This window comes from Onthophagus taurus, chromosome 2 (assembly GCF_036711975.1).
Source record: "Onthophagus taurus isolate NC chromosome 2, IU_Otau_3.0, whole genome shotgun sequence".
Classification (NCBI taxonomy): domain Eukaryota; kingdom Metazoa; phylum Arthropoda; class Insecta; order Coleoptera; family Scarabaeidae; genus Onthophagus; species Onthophagus taurus.
In genome coordinates, this window is record NC_091967.1 from 14117241 (window position 1) to 14133853 (window position 16613).

General features: G+C 32.4%; 1 protein-coding gene across 3 annotated transcripts in view; it reads right to left on the minus strand.

Annotated features, from left to right (window-relative positions):
* Positions 1–16613, minus strand: part of LOC111426943 (metabotropic glutamate receptor 2-like) — a 127212-nt gene that overhangs the window by 44790 nt on the left and 65809 nt on the right. Inside the window, exon 2 of one of the 3 annotated variants that reach the window (XM_023061852.2) lies at positions 11737–12351. The exons of the other annotated variants lie outside the window; for them this stretch is intronic. Within the exon in view, the coding sequence (XP_022917620.2) occupies positions 11737–12274 (538 nt within the window). The 5' untranslated portion in view covers positions 12275–12351. The remainder of the gene's footprint in view (positions 1–11736; positions 12352–16613) is intronic. 3 annotated transcript variants of the gene reach the window in all.

Here is a 16613-nt window from a genome sequence, read left to right on the forward strand (position 1 = left end):
TTAATTACTCCTCCTGGAGGCGCTTTTTCATGCTTTGCTGTCGAGTTACTGTTGTCAAACATCCGCCCGAGATGACAAGGCAAACAATACAGCGTGATACAGTTAACGTTTTGTAGTCCTTTAATAACTTGTTTACTGTTTCAACTAGGTTCTTTTTTGCCAATTAATGAGTCAACTGTTTTGTTTAATCAAAATAATATTTTAGAATTAGATAGAACTGTGACAAAGAAAAACTTCAAGGCTCTTTAAAGCAACATAAAATGGAAACCTTGAAAATGACTTTAAATCATTAGCAAAATAAATAAAAGATAACAATCAAATTAAACCATGAAACAAAGAAAACGGTTTCATTTCTACTTGACTCTTTTTCAATATCAGATACGATGATAATCCCTATTTTGTATGCATTACGGAGGGTTTGTAAAGAAAAGCGTTCGATATAGATTAGCTTAATAGATTCATTTAATTCAAACGATATTAAGTACTTTGTAAAAGAAGCACGGATTCTTTGTTTCACAACACTATTAATGCACAGCGCGTTTTTTTCATAAATGTTTAAATTAAATCACGAAATATCAATTAAAAGTTTTGAAGTCATATCAAGGGAGTCTTAAAAATTTTATGGTCCGATTGGGGAAAATGTCAAGTTTATAAAAGTTCGGAAATAAAGAGATCGAGTGAAACAGTTAGCAAGCTTAATTGAGCCAGGTGGGCTTGTACGTAACGTTATCCGGAAGTTGTCGAACTTAAATTTTATTGAAGGTGGTAAATTCCGGTCGTATCCCGCAGGATCTCAAGTATCAGAGAAAGGCGAGTTCGACATCTCGCCTTTGTCGTTAGGAATCGTAACTCAATACTGAAATCGATATCGCGAGTGGAAGTGAAATATTTGGTTTTCGGTCTGGCCGATACCGATACAGTACATAAATCATCCTATCTCCAAGTTCATGGCAAGTTCACTCCCGGGGAATGTGAACTGTCTATTTTTTGGTTTTCTGCTTGGCTTTCATAGAAAATATTGCTTTCGTATGAAACTTTAGATGAACGAAGGAAACCTGAAAAGATGATTTTTCGTACATACAACATCGATGTATTGAGTATCATGATATGGTATTATGTTATTAGCTAATGGTTTCTTCGAAAAGAATGATTTCCTTTTTTGGAAATAATTCTCGAATACGTATTTCTTTGAATTCGCAATATTACTCGAACAGCGATTACTTTATGTGTACAGATTTATAAAAGTAGCTATATAGTTATTATCCAGAAAATTATCACGGTTCCGAACATATTTTTTCCTAAAAGACTGTTTTATTTATATAACATTTCTGGAGAACATGATAGTGCTTTTCAAGCATTTCAATGATACCCGCAAAGTTATTGACAGGTTGTTATTGATGTAAACAATTTGGACCTTTTACATAAAATATAATAAAATTATATAATATAAAAATATAATTGTACCTAGAATGTTCAGAAGCAATGCTAGTCATACCTAGCTTTCTGCAAGCTGTAGATAGACTTCTATTAGCAGTATATAAGTAAATGGTACAGTATATAATCTGCGAACATTATTTACTATTTGTAAGACGTATCTAATTACTCTCTGGTCTTCTGCCAACCATACCTAGCCTTCTGTAAGCAGTATTTATACTTACTACCAGTATTTAGTCCGCCTTCAGCGATAAATAGTCTTATAGAAGCACTATTTAACATTTGCAAGAAATCTTTAATAGCCACAACAAGAATCTGGCCAATATTTAGCGGTATTTAGTTGTCTGCATGCACTATTTAGTTTTCAAAAAGTATCTAGTTTTCAAAAGTCGTATCTAGTCTTCGGTCAACCCGTGATCCACGCCACTGCATCTTATATGTAGGCAGATATTCAGCCATATGTAAAAACAAGTTTTCATTTGCGAATCCGATCTTTTCCATGACCACTTAAACAGAATGTTGTTGTGTGATCAACAAATCTTCGCCCTACCATAAAAACCTTAAAATTGCTATTACTATTAACATCGATACATGTGCAGTAATTCTATTCCAGCGAATAAAAGATTATTCATAACTAAATTGAAGAGCAGAAGATGACGCCCTGTTTAACTCCGCAATAGCTATAACAATCTTGGTCTTGGTACCAATATTTTGACCCTCGATGAAACAAATAACACACTGGTCTCCCCATTAAATTTTTCCAAATCTTGTAGTTTCAATAAAAGTTCTTCTGAAAAAGCTGGCAGGTTATTATTATAAAGGCTGAATTGAATTTTGTAAGTATATAACGAGGATCGATTTGAATACATCGAAGTTACTTTGAATAGTGTTGCGATAGAATTTATTAATTTTAAATAACGTAATGTAGTAAGTTTCCCTCGGGTAAACAATGGATGATAATGCTTTTGAGATATAATGTGGAGCTCGAATTATTCAAACTTCGCGTAGCGTTGCAAGTAAAGTTCGAACATATTCGGCTGTATTTAATTTAGAGCAGCAGCGTAGGATTTACAAGTCGTTTGCGAAAATTAAAATCAAAAAGTTTTAGTTTAAATTTTTTAATACTGTAGTATCAACATACTTTCCACTTTAAATTCGCAATCTATTATTGTCGTAATGACTTTGGACATAAAGTTCGATCTCATTTCAATAAGATTTCTCTTAGTCAGATAAATAGTCAGTTTCTCTAGTCAGTTAAATAATTCCTCTTTTAAATGAAGTAATGAAGTTTTTATATTTGTTGTTAAGTTTAAAAATTGAAAATTAATTTGGAAATGTTGCTATAATTCTCTTTATCACGTGAGCTACGTGAGTCAATAAAAGTAGTCGTAAAACTTGGAAGAGGTTTTTATTAAATTTTGAGCTTGCCCATCAACACGGAAACGTTGTTTACTGGCTATTTTAAAGGGGGTTTATGGGGAATGGTTTTGTGTGGACTATAGAGTAGTTGGGTACTTTTATCCAACAAGTAAGAATTACATTTGCATGAACGCGCCGTATATCAAAGTGTGAACGGACAGAATCACGAAGGGTATTTATAAAAATTTCACCGTAATGTAATATATAGCTTTCACCGTCGCCTCGCGAGAAGATACGGTTTACTTTATTTAATTTTTTTCTTATTTATGTACTCATTTTCTATGACGTGCTTATGCATTAAGTACATTTCTGTAATATCCATTCCTTTAACTTTTGATAAAATAGAACATATTCCATATTTATATTCATCTTGTTAATTATATTTTTTCTTTTGAATGTGATATTTATCTTTTACTAGTTAATCCGCGAATTCGGATATATCTTGATGTTCATTTCTCGGGGCAACCAGGAATATTATCAGCTCAGCAAACTGACAAGATCAATTAATATTTAGAATGTAAACTGCACTATTCCTGAACCTCTCATATTAAATGTACCACGTAGAACCAAACCACATTGGCACCGAATTATGTAGCGTTATGAACTAATAGCACACATTGATTAAATACCGTTTCTGTCCGTTATGTGTAAACACGTCAGCGAACGTCTATTGATAGTAACATCATCGTATATATTATACCATGAATATATTTGTGATAATAAACTGGCTACTACGACTAATTGGACGATTCTGATAATTAATACTTAATATGTTAGTGTCTTATAATCTATATAAACTTGTGTCAAATATACATCAAAATTTATTCAAACATTTCTATATTATATCTGAAAACAATATTTGAGCTCTGCGTTACAAACAAGAAAAAATGAGATATGTCATTTTATTGAAATCCAACTTTTTTTACCATTCGTTATGAAGCCATCGTGAAAAACACATTTTCGCCGTTACTTTGTGGTTCTCCGCGGCTCGTTTCCACATGATAGAATTACGCTTACGCTGCATTATGCAAACGGATCATGCAAAAAAGTCGTTCAGATGTTAATCCGGTAGTGGAGTTTTCCCGTTTTCGACGAGATTGCGGCTTAGAGAGTCCGATAATAACCGCACCGCTGCAGAAAAAAAATACGACCTCCTCAATAAGCAGGTGCGTCGTTTCATCGGTTTTCCCATAAACACGTTGAAAAAAGTCATATGAAGTTTTACAGTCAATAGCCGAGACGTAAACTAACTGCTCAAGGGTCAAACGTTAACCCCAAGTCTAGGGGATTACGCCCCCCTAACGTGAGCGGTGAAATGAAGATTAATATGCACGAGGTAAGCTTTCTGAGGGTGACTTTAAATAATCGTATATTTTACACTGTAATCTAATTGTGTAGGGATCAGTTAAGGGTTTTTTTTATAGATAATGCAGTTTTAAAAGTGTACTTCATCAACGTGATTAAATTTTTTAATTGGTTTTCGTCCTTTTTTCTAACATTTGTAAAGAGGTTTCATTTTTCGATTCCCTTTCCAACAGTACGCAGTAAAAGCGCAATCTACGATGCAAATATCCTTTATTTAGCAAATATTTGCGGTTTACGGTACCGCATAAACTTCAGAAATTACATTTCGCGGTTGCGTTCATTCTGCGCCTTTTTAATTCGTAAAACGGAAAACAGCTGCGGTGCTTTAAAAGGATATACAAGTTCTACGGCTTTTCTCGTCAGTCGTTTCGAACTATGAACGTGCTCTTCAAACAAAACTCCATTAAAAGTTCTCTTTAGACAGACGTCTTACTAGCATTTAAATTACTACCACTACTATATTTTTAAATCTTCATTTCGAAGAATTAGTTAATTCAATTTTTGCAGTAGGTACTAGGGATACTTTAAAACACTTTTTTTGCAGTTTTTGGCCAGACTACAAGTATCATGAACATAAGGACTTTGTAAAATCTAATGAACAACATATTACACGTGAGACCACCTCTATCCTGTTTGACGTTTATGGAAGAAATAATCTCGGCCGATTGTATTGTGTTGATTGTAAAGAAGCTCTGATTTTGATGACATATCCAATAGCCCTTAGATTCTTTAAAAAGTTGTACGTTCACAACATGATTCAAGAATCACCATCTACACGGACCGTTTCAATCCATTCTATGTTTTTACTTACGAGAAACAACCGCAGTGAGATCAAAAACCACATAAACACACGATCGAGCCAGATACATTATAATCCAAAACCACATGTGTAGGGAGAAACATGAAATTCTCAGATTCATTCCCAGATGGGTGATTAGTGTTCAGTCAAGGATTATCGTCATAGCAGACGACAACACATCGTACTGATTCTAACTATGATGTTAAAAATTCTATCTGGTTTATCTGCTTTTTTCAAAGAAGTAGTTTATTCCAAACATACTTAGGATGCACATGTGAGATATGCTTTATTGAAAAAAAAATTGACAATTATACCAATTGAGAGTCTCCCCAAGAAGACAAAAGACATTTTCAAATTCGAAAACTGTTAAACAACCAGCCTTAGGAACGAGTCCACAACTCATATTAAGCATTTTAATCCAGATTCTAGTAGATAATTTACAATAATAATTTTATGCTATAAACTTTGTAAGTCAGGATGCATACTCTACTAATAATAACAAACTATCTTCAATCTATTTAATTGCTGAAATTTCAATTTAACAGGTGACAACTAGTACACAGTTGTAACTAGTTGTAAATTATATTGGTGCTATTGAACATTCTATTATTTTCATTAACACTTCTTTTATTTTTGTAAAGCTCAATATACAGTAAAATGTTGTTATGGAAAAAGTTTTTTTGGAAAATTTAGAAATGTATCAAACTCTGAGACAGAAAGCTGCATTTAACCCTTATGGATACGAGTGTATTTAGTCTTTAAGTAGTTATAAACTTTAAATTCTAATTAGCTACTTTAAATAATAGTTTATCGTAAGGCTTCTTTAGGTGCTGTCATAAAATTTAATTGTGTTACATAAACAACGTCACTGTTATTTTATTTTGAAGATTCCTCCTTTATTAATTTATTTTATTTGTCCTCTATTTTTTAGGTAAAATTTAATATTTAGTAGTCAGACGTAATAATATTCTTTTCACCTTCCAAAAATATTTGTACATTACTTCTAACTACATGTAAATTACTTATTAAACATTAAAAATATTAATCCAACTAAAATTATATGTTACAGTACCAATTGCACTAAAACGTATTGCGAATATTTTGTGAATTTATGTCTCCGTGAACACTGTTTATAACACTATTCGAAATAGAAACGCATTTACTCGTAGTACTCTCATCTGTACCCAGGCATTGAAGATGAGTGAACACATTTCGTGAGAGCGAAATCACCAGGGTGACATCCTTTACGAATGGGTAATGTGTCTATGCGGGTGTGTGAACATTGATAAAGCGCGTCTGTTGTTCCGTATGACAGGATCATATATATGACACTACTTCTAGGAAATAAATTATCCATTTCGATTCAAATGTAGACCATAATAAAATGGATGCAATGCAGTCTACAGTTTGGAGTTTAGACTACAAAAATAAAAAACAAAGTCTTGTTGACATCCTAAGATTTATAGTGGGTTTTCTGTAAGACCTCGGTAAAATTTAAGAGGAATTAAGGATGGTTACAAATAAAAATGATAGTAGTGAATTCCATTAAAGTGATTAAAGTCATTAAAGTATCAAAACGTCTTCGTGATTAATTGTACTTAAAACAAGCTAGCCGTGAAAATTAATGAGCGCATTTAATTCTCAATGGCATCTACACAGTATAACAAAAGCTGTTGTTTCATCGAATAAAAGATGCAATTTAATAGGAAATAACACTAAATTTTCATTACAGTTTATGGTATGCACGGATTGTTCAATCCAATAATAAATCACAGCACAGCTGAAGTCATTTAGTACAATGGAACATTTTCAGCGGGGAAAAATGCAAATGACCTTCTTCAGCAACCCCTTTTGCTATACACACGCCCCGTCGGCATCGGTTAAATTTGCGGTTAATTTATTACAGGAAACTGGGTACTTGGATAATTGCTAAAGTTCGCAACTCGGGGATTTGTTCATTTATTTTAGCTGACAAGCAGGATGACTTATGTTGAATTGAATCAGATATTGTTTAAGAATAAAGTAAACTTTTTGCAAGTATAATAAAAAATCCAACAAAAAAGAGTTATTAATTAAAGTGTGATGAATTACAACGAATGAATTTCTAACGTGTAAAATACACGTGTAACACTTGTTATGCAAACCACCAGCTTAAACATGCAATGGTTAAGCTTTATTAAAAACATATGTAAAAAAAGTACCTAGTTATTATAACCATTTGGCGTGCTTTGACCTAAAACCTTTGTCAATGTCAGTTTTAATTAAGTTATTGGAAGTGATATTAAAGAATTAACCTTCAGATAATTGGTTTGCAATTTTCTAGATGAGGCACTCATTCGTTGCACATCGCAAACAAACAAATAACAATGAATCCTGGGACTGGCGGGTTAAAACGTCGGCGTTTCCAGAATCGTTTCTATAGCTTAATGGAGTCAACTAATCTCCATTAGAACCATTCTCTATCCCCAGGGAGACTCACCGCTTTGCCGGGATCAGCACGGTTTAATGGCGAAATTAAAGTCAGGTCTTCTACGAAGTACATTCAATTTCGGGGTTCGGAAGGTGTTCCTATTCTTTTTTTGCAATTGTAGTGCATTGGAGCGATTACTAAATGAAGTTTGTTTGGACTTCGCTTTAAAACGTGATTAAAAACTTTATTTTATTAAGAGATGATTTTAAAAAATTGTTTTCGCAATTTATTATCGTCTTAATAATGAAAGTCTACGTAATAAAAGATTTCCGCAAGAGATAAATTTACGTTATAAATTTGGCTTATAAATCATAAAAAATCATAAATCTGGAGTTAATTAAGAAAATTTTCTTTCTTGGCTTACCTTGCCACCTCTCGGGAAGCAATTTAATTGGGATTAATAAAGGATTTTCTAAAGTAAATAATATTTTAGGCTTTTTTTGTTGAGGGATAAATTTTGCCTGTTTAGCTAGATTTATTATGTACATTAGGGTAATATGAAAAAAAATACACTGCTTATTATTTTTATTAAACGCAAAAGAATGTTTTTAAGAATAACTCTGAATGTTTTAAAATATTGTAATTATAAGTCTTATTTTCTATATTGCACTTTCGATTCGTTAGTTTGTACACTTTAAATTATTTCGGTGCACCAACAGTAATTTGTTCCCTTGAGAACTCGGCCGGTACCCTAAGGCGGTGGATTCTCGTTTAAGTAGAAACTAAGTTGTTAGTTAAACTTGGCCGAGTAACGTTGTTGATTTTGCCCTTGTTCTGGGCAAGATAATGGAAATGGAATTTCCAATTTCCGATGTTTACTTAAATTCTACAACGACTTTTTTCACAATCTTAATTTCGTTTGTCATTTACACAGTAATTCGTTTTGCTACGAAAACAGCGACTATAAAAGGATTACCAAAAGAAAGCATTTACTGTTGTAGATATTAGTGTAGGTAACATCGAAATCTGGTCGATGTGTTTAGCCAACCACCGAATGTCCGGGTGAATTTACAGCGAACGAATAAACACAATTCACAAAGCTAACCACCAACAACTCGTTAATCAACGCGTTAAGCAGTTAATTGCAGAGCTAACCCCACAAGTGCACTATATTTTGGGGAAATGTCCTGTTAACGATTTTATCAAATACCGGAATAGATTCATGCTCTAATTGAACGTTCCATTTGAGTCAATATGAAAAGTACACAACGTTCATTATTGATTAATATCATTTGTCATTAATTAGCCAAATAGTACCAATTTTTATTTTAGTATTTGAAACGCGTTACCACTTAAATCATTTAAATACGATAATTAAGTAAGTGAAGGGTTACGCTATTAATTGTTGTCAAAAAACAACTCCAAAGAGTCGCAAATGGGATTCAATGAACCAGGTATTTAGCAGATTACCCAGAAAATCCTTTTGATCTTTGTCAACCACTTTAAAATTAAACCGTGTAATTTGAGAGCTAAAAAATGTAAATGTTTAATTTAACGTCTCTTTACACTTCCGTCTCTTGCACTTAATAGAAACTTCGAAATCGTAGAATAAGACTCTGAACTTTTCTAAATCGTCATATTAAATCACCGTAAACTGTTAGCACAACTTTTCATACTCTCCAAGAAGCTGGTACACAACAAAATGTTGGAGTGGAAATGAACATTCTTGCTATGGTCGAGCGCAATCTCAGTGTTAGAAACATATATCCACATGTTTATCGATTACTAATACCAGGGTATGGTGAGCGTTGAACAAATCTCTAAATCCATAAAGCGTGTTCAATGTCTGGTGCCAGAAGATTTAAGTGGTTAGAATTTCGTCAATAGGAACTTGTATCGCTACATTTTGTTTAGAGATGAGTTACAATGTTTGGAAGAAGAAATTCCGCAATCGCTATGGTAAGTACCTCTGGCAAGACGACCTAATTTTTTCCCAACAGTTACTAGTTACCTAAATAACCATTACCATAATCGCTGAATTGATCGAGATAGAACACACGAGAATTTTTAATTACTCATTCTGCAGTTTGTGATTTCACAATAGATTCAGTTTAACATCGTGGGCGCTAGCTATAAAGTTCTTTATGCAATAAAAAAACCAAATGAAAAAATAAACATTAAGATAATAATCCTCAATTGAGACAAAAAAATAAGACCAACATAAATATATTTGTGTACTTAATATTTCGTTGTTACAAAAGATAGTTTAAGATTAAACGTAAATTGATATAAAAATTAAATTTTAGTAACCTCAAAATCTTGAACACCTTATTATGAAAAATAAAGTGAAAAAAGATAATCTCGAATCAAAGTCAAACAATGGAATATAATTTTAAATGAATTACTAGTTGTACAAGGAGAAATTAAAAATTAAAATTAATTGCTTCACCAGGGTCACTGTAATAAGAGAAAAAGAGAATACGAAAAAAGGAGTTTTTCGAGTTATATAAAACTAAGCGCAGACTTGGTAGAAGAATTTAAGAAAATATCCAATAGAAACGAAACAAGTTCGAAATCTTGCTTCTGAAGAAGGTTGCAACAATGGCATCCGAAACATCAGACGCATTTTCAGCAGAAAACGGTAAACTAATAACAAACCATGAAAAGGTGGAAGCTTTTGTTACTTTTCTAAAACTACAAGTTAGTTCAAATCTGACAAAAATACAAGAAACCAGCAGTCGATTCCAAGACTACAAAAAACGGTAACCAAACAAACGACGAGAAGGGCGGAAAACAAGTAATACATCCTTTTCTAGTGAAGACCAAATATAGAATGGGCACCATAGTGTAACAAATTAAATATAAAATAAATTAAAACACGCAAAAAGCGAAACACGTAAACATCTCTTAAAAATGAATGTATTCGACATGTTGAAAAGAGTGGGCTCTCGACTCTGAAACATAAGAAAAAACACAAGCTTGGACGAAGAAGAAAATTGACAGATGGTCTAATAAGAAAACTGACTACATATTATGGTCTAGCTATTCCTAGAAATATAGACAGTACAATTCGCTAGGAGCTAAGAGTTGGTGCGAGTGGAAAAAAGCTAAAGCAAATGGATCGGATCATTTAGTGAAACATTTACCACTTCATCAAGATGTACAAAATTGTACTGGCAACTTATAAAGATCTATCTCAAGATAATTTGCTAGAAATTGAAACACATATTGTGTAAGATTACTTTAGTTTACAGCTAAGGAATTTTAGGCAAGGTTATTTTTCTTTATAAACGTCAATCAACCCAAGAAAGAGTGTTGGGCAAGGTTAGTTTCCGTTTGTAATGTCAATTATACCGGGAAGGTATGTTGAGTAAGGTTAGTTTTCTTTTGTAATGTTAATCGTCGTAACAATTTAATATACGTCCATAAAATCCATAAAATGGATGAATCCCGCATTATTCGGCAAGAGCGACGTAACGAATCGCTGTCCAGAACACATAAAATAAATTTATTTAAACGCGAGTTTATGGAGTAGTTAACCCCTTAAACAAAGATGTAATCTGTATGGTTCAGAGACCTAGTTGGCAGAGGACCCTTACCAACAAGTTTGTGTACAGAACTGCCGAAAGATGAAATGGGAAGAAAACTGGTCCAATAAGTGTATCGCCAATTACATCACATCACACATTAACAGAAAATCAATATCGAAAGGTTTTGAGATTCTTGAGAATGAAATTTCGCAGTTTAATCCTTTACAGAATCTATAAAATGTGGAAAATACGTCTTACACATATGATGATTTTGATGTACAATGGGTTGCCAAGAATAGTAACCATCCGTATCTCGTTACCTGTTGAGAATCGATCGAACATCATTTATATTATCACCCGTTAAAATGTTTGCCCTAGCTCTTGAAACGTCATGTATATTTCAGACAAACTAACAATAGAAAATCCGTCAATATAAATAAGTAACTATAAATAATAAATCGAAATAAAATGGTAATTTTATATTTGCGCATCTCTTTTAAAAAAAAACATTTTAGCTTTAAAGAAATAAAACGATTCTTTTTAAAATTGAGCATATACTATTTAATTAATGAAAACTCAACTATTTATAAAAAAAATTATTTTAAATGAATTAATAATTGTTTTAGCATATTTTTTATTGCAAAAAACGAATATATTTCCAAATAAATAAACAAGCTAACAGCGCTCGTTGAATTCTTAATAACTTTGCCCGCACTGTTACATTAATTATTAAAAAAGACACACAAAATACATAACTAAAATAATAATAATAATCTTACCTTTTATAAAGTCAACAGCCATTTCTAAACCGTAAGTATCTTTATCACAATCATCAAGTATATGAGCTCCAAGTTTAATATTAGGTAAAATATTGTTAGGTCCATGATTTAAGCGATCAAGAGTATACAACATAGCCTCTAAGGCTTGTATCCCACCTTGTGGCATTACAGGTCCACAAGTAACATTATCCTTTCTCTCGTGAACCATCATTAACCCTCCTAATATAATATCTCCCTCTACGATGGCTTCTTTCTTCACAGGCCAAATCGGTTTTTCTAGATAAACGCGATCATGATGATTATGTCGAACACGATGATGGTCTTCCGCATCAGTGTCTTCGAATTCGTTCTCATCGTGAATGTTGTTAACGAAGTCGGACAAATCGAAACTGTCACGAAAATTCGAGAGTTCGTATGGAATGAACTCGTCGTACCGGAACAGTTTGTGTTTTCCGATATCACGGTGTTTATGGCGTTTTGCTTCGGTATAAATTAATACTGAACACGCGTAAAAAAAATGTATGAACGAAAATTTCATGGTTGCGACGGTTTATATGAACGTCTACTACGGGATTTGTAGAGAAGTCGTCGGGTCTTTTATCGACATCCTGAAATCTGCAACACGTGTATTGGCGTCAGGTACAAGTCGTAAAAACCGGAGAGGTTTGTGTGTTTTTCCGTGGTATATTTCTTGGACAAAATAATATCGTTACAGGATAGAGAGTATATTAAGAATTTTCATTAGTTTTCGCAGTTTTCTAAAGAGGTTAGTGCCTCCTCTAAAACCATATCGTAAATATTGAGTATCTGGGTTTAAACTTTAATACTTAGACTGTGGTATTGGCAAACACATGAAAGTGTTAATACTGCAATATATTTTGCTGTAGAGTCATAAAAGTGGTACGATGGAAATGTTTCGCCAATAACTTACGTACGAAGTTTATTTTTATGAAAATTCCACGGAAAAACTCACTACATAATCAAATTTATTCTTTAATATTTTATATATGTATATTAAATACATGTTAACTCAAACGTAAGCGTTAATAGTTGATATATTACTGAAATAACAGAAATTTTATTGAATAATCCCTTTAGATTGTTCGTAAATCACGAGAAGATGTCTTAAATCTTGGGTTTTGTCAATTGACATGCATTTCAAGCGGTAAAAGCTGTGATATTCTAGATCCCGACTTTATAAATTATTCATAAAGCTTTATAAGAGAGGCTTTTGAAACCTCAACTCCAAGTTTCCGAATCGAATTTTTACACGAACGAAATAATTAATTTTCGCGTTAAAACTGATTAATATCAGAACCAAAAATTTAATTACTTCACAGGAAAAGACAATTCGTGCTTTCTAATTTAAACGCAAAAGATTCAATCAGTCGCAATCGCAATTATCTAAAATGGTCGGTTTCGAGTTATACTCAGAAATTTTCGCCTCATTAAACAGGCGACAATTACAAAGAGAAATGTCGAAAACGGAAAATATCTTAATTAGAAGTAAGTGGGAAAAGTGCCAATTAGACCATCTGCCTAGCATGAAAACGCTCAAACTATTTATTTCCTTTAACGAATTACGATTTCTACGTTCCCTTTAAGAATCTTATTCGCTTAGTTTAAATAGCTTCTTTTAATAGAATAAGTATTAACATCGATTAATTAATATATTTCAAAGTTTTAAAACATTAAATACAGTAATTTTAAACTACTACTTTCAGCTTAACACATTAATGGGAGTTTAAATAGTTGCTACTCGAGTTTGAACTCACTTTGAAGAAGAAATTATAACATTATAAAAAAAGAATAAAATGTTCTGCCTTTGAAGAGAACACACACAATGGAACCCGTTCCATTACAGAACTAATAGATGTGACCTACTCAAACGTAGATAGGTCAAAGAGAAAATTGGAAATGTAACCATAATGTATTAATGAACGGATATCGGTACGGAATCAAGATAAATTAAAAAATAAGAGTAAGATAAATCCTATTAACCAATTAAAAATTATTTGTTGAAAATAAACGCTAGAGAAAATCAATGTAAATATTTAATCCATTCAAATTGCGCACTAATGGAAGTCTAAAAGCTTACTGTAATGGCACAATACTGTTGGCGACTTGAACAAGTTGTGAAAATGTCAAAAATAATATTATTACAGACTGGTCTTGTATTGGTAAAATGTAAATAATCTCCTTTAGAGACAGTGTCTGATTTTAACCCAGAGAAGAAATTAAAGTTTTTCTTTTTATTAAAGCAAGATAAGGCACCACCGCCTTATCTTATGGTAGACACATTTAACACAGTAATGTCTAATCGGTGCTTATTTTGAGCTAACACGATCTTGGGTTAATAACATTGAAAACTATGAAAGCTAATTAATGTTGAAAAACGAAACTTTATTTTCGTGGCGCCGCTATAATGGAGTAATAGGACAAGCTAGTCCATGCCTAATCCACTTCTATGGCGGCACTTGAGCACAAAGGTTAGTCCCTACTACAGAATTCTATTTGCTACTGGATAGTATTTCAGTAAGTGATTGCAGAAGTGAAAGAAGTTTATTTTTTTTAAAATCTATCAATAACGTATTAATGTATCTTAAAAATTAAATTTCAAATATGATAAATAATATTTATTAACACGAGGATTTAACTAAGATATGAAAAAATGAAATATGATAGTAAATGATATTTAATGATGAAAATAAACTATAAAAATAATAATTTTAAACGGAAAAGCTTCACTTTTGATATCATTAATACGATTATTCGTCTGACAGGAAATATTAAAGGTGAACTCTCGTGATTCTATTGAACATAATCCCAGACTTGGGGTTTCGCAGCTTCATTTAGATCACTTGTTAACGTTTACACATAAATCAGAACTGCCATCGGCTGGATATAACGACCGACAATAAAAGCAGAACTTCGATTTATAAATAAACTTCGATCAAACCAGTACAAGGGAGCGATGTAGATTTATTGTAGGAAACTTTTACATATAAAATATTTAATTCTTGACTTTTTTATTTAGTACTTAGTCTTTTATAGGTATATAGAAAAGATTAAATCAGGGAAATCGGATCAATCTCAACAAACGTTTGCAGGTCATATTAACTTAATAAGCCGGAATTAAACTGTGCACTAGGGTTAAAACTGGCCCAATTTATCGAGAGCACTGTTAACGGTCAGATTGGGCACGTTATCCTGCAATTTTGACCGTTGAAACATCGCAGTCATTACCGAATATCGCTTACATGTGGCAAATAGCGCGATAGGACAGACGAGTTTAATTATCCGGTATTATTAACGGTACGTCAAACTCGTTACGGATTATGATTTTAACGATCTATTAGGATTAATGGGGATTTTGTTGATAACAATTTGAAAAGTTTAACATTAATCAAGAAACTCCTAGAAATTGATGGCATTAATTATGGCGAAGGAGCCGGATTTTTAAAACAAATATTCCGCAATTTGGATAACGAGGTTTTAGTGTATACATTTCATCTAAAACCATCCTGATTACAAGGAGACATTGCGCAAATAACGTGATTTATTTGCGGAGATGCCGCGCGAACTTGATGCACAACCGTTCTTGTCGAAATAAACCGACCGTAAATTGTGTGCGGACCGGGAACGTTTCTACAATTACCAAGAGACGAAGGTAATCTTCATTTGCATGAACAAGTTTACGTCTCCACAGCAACGGGAGGGCTTTGGATAATTATATTTCTGGAAATTTTAAATGTTGTGTAAGAAGTGGTCATCTTCATTTTATAAGCACTGGAGTGTTCTTGTCAACCGCTAATTGGAACATCAAAGTACTAAAATTTCAACTTAATCTTTAACGAAATTTAATGCAAAAATGATATTTACTTAATTTAAATTTTTTTTTGTGTGTTGTACGGATTAATATCTATTGTTATATATACAGTAAAACCTCGATATAACGGATTAATACGGGGAAGGGAGTGTCCGTTATAGCCTAAAGTCCGTCATATGAAAAATTTTTAATTTACACTTAAAATGAATAAATAATTTTAATGCACACAAATTCGAATTGTGTTCTATACTAGTTAGTTCTACTTTTAGTTCAATAAAAATATGCAGCAATCTAGCTATGCATAACAACTAAAACTAGAACTAACACTTGACCTAAAACTAGAAAGTTTCGGGTTTAGCCGTTTTAACGAGGTCCGTTATATCGAAGTTTTGCTGTATTTATTAATACGTTAGATTTATAACTCGCTTCTTAGTTGACGATACTACCTTTTGTTTAAAAAAATTGTCCTAAATTTTTATTCTTGAGCGAACGCATTTTGAAAGTTATTATCGTAGATTATGCTGCAAGAAAGCCCAATCTAATCCAACGCTTACAAGGGTTGCTGAAAGATATTGTTTGTTGAAGAAAACTCAAATGAAACAGATTAGTTAAACTAGAAAAAAAAATAGGATTCAAAATGTTATGATTTTTACAAGCTTTACACGCGTTTCATTTTTAACCATCACCCATACATTAAAACTTAAAAAAACTGTACAATTCATTGTTTCGACAAAATAAGCACCTCGTAGTTATTTACTATATCGCATTTTTAGTGATACTCTCTCGTTGCTCTTGTCAAATTGGAAACGTATTAACAAGAAAGAATAACCCACATTCTTGGATGATTCGAGTACTTTATTGAAAGTTATGGAGTAAGTTTAAGGAGATATATTAATGAATTGAAATCGAAACACTGTATATTAATGAAATTAATGCAACGCGATTTCTTCTAAATCTGATTTACTGGATAAAGTTAATAAAAGATTAAAACTTATTTGCATCTTTTTCTAAATGTAAATTACTCCCCAATTCCTTTTCACCAGCCGGC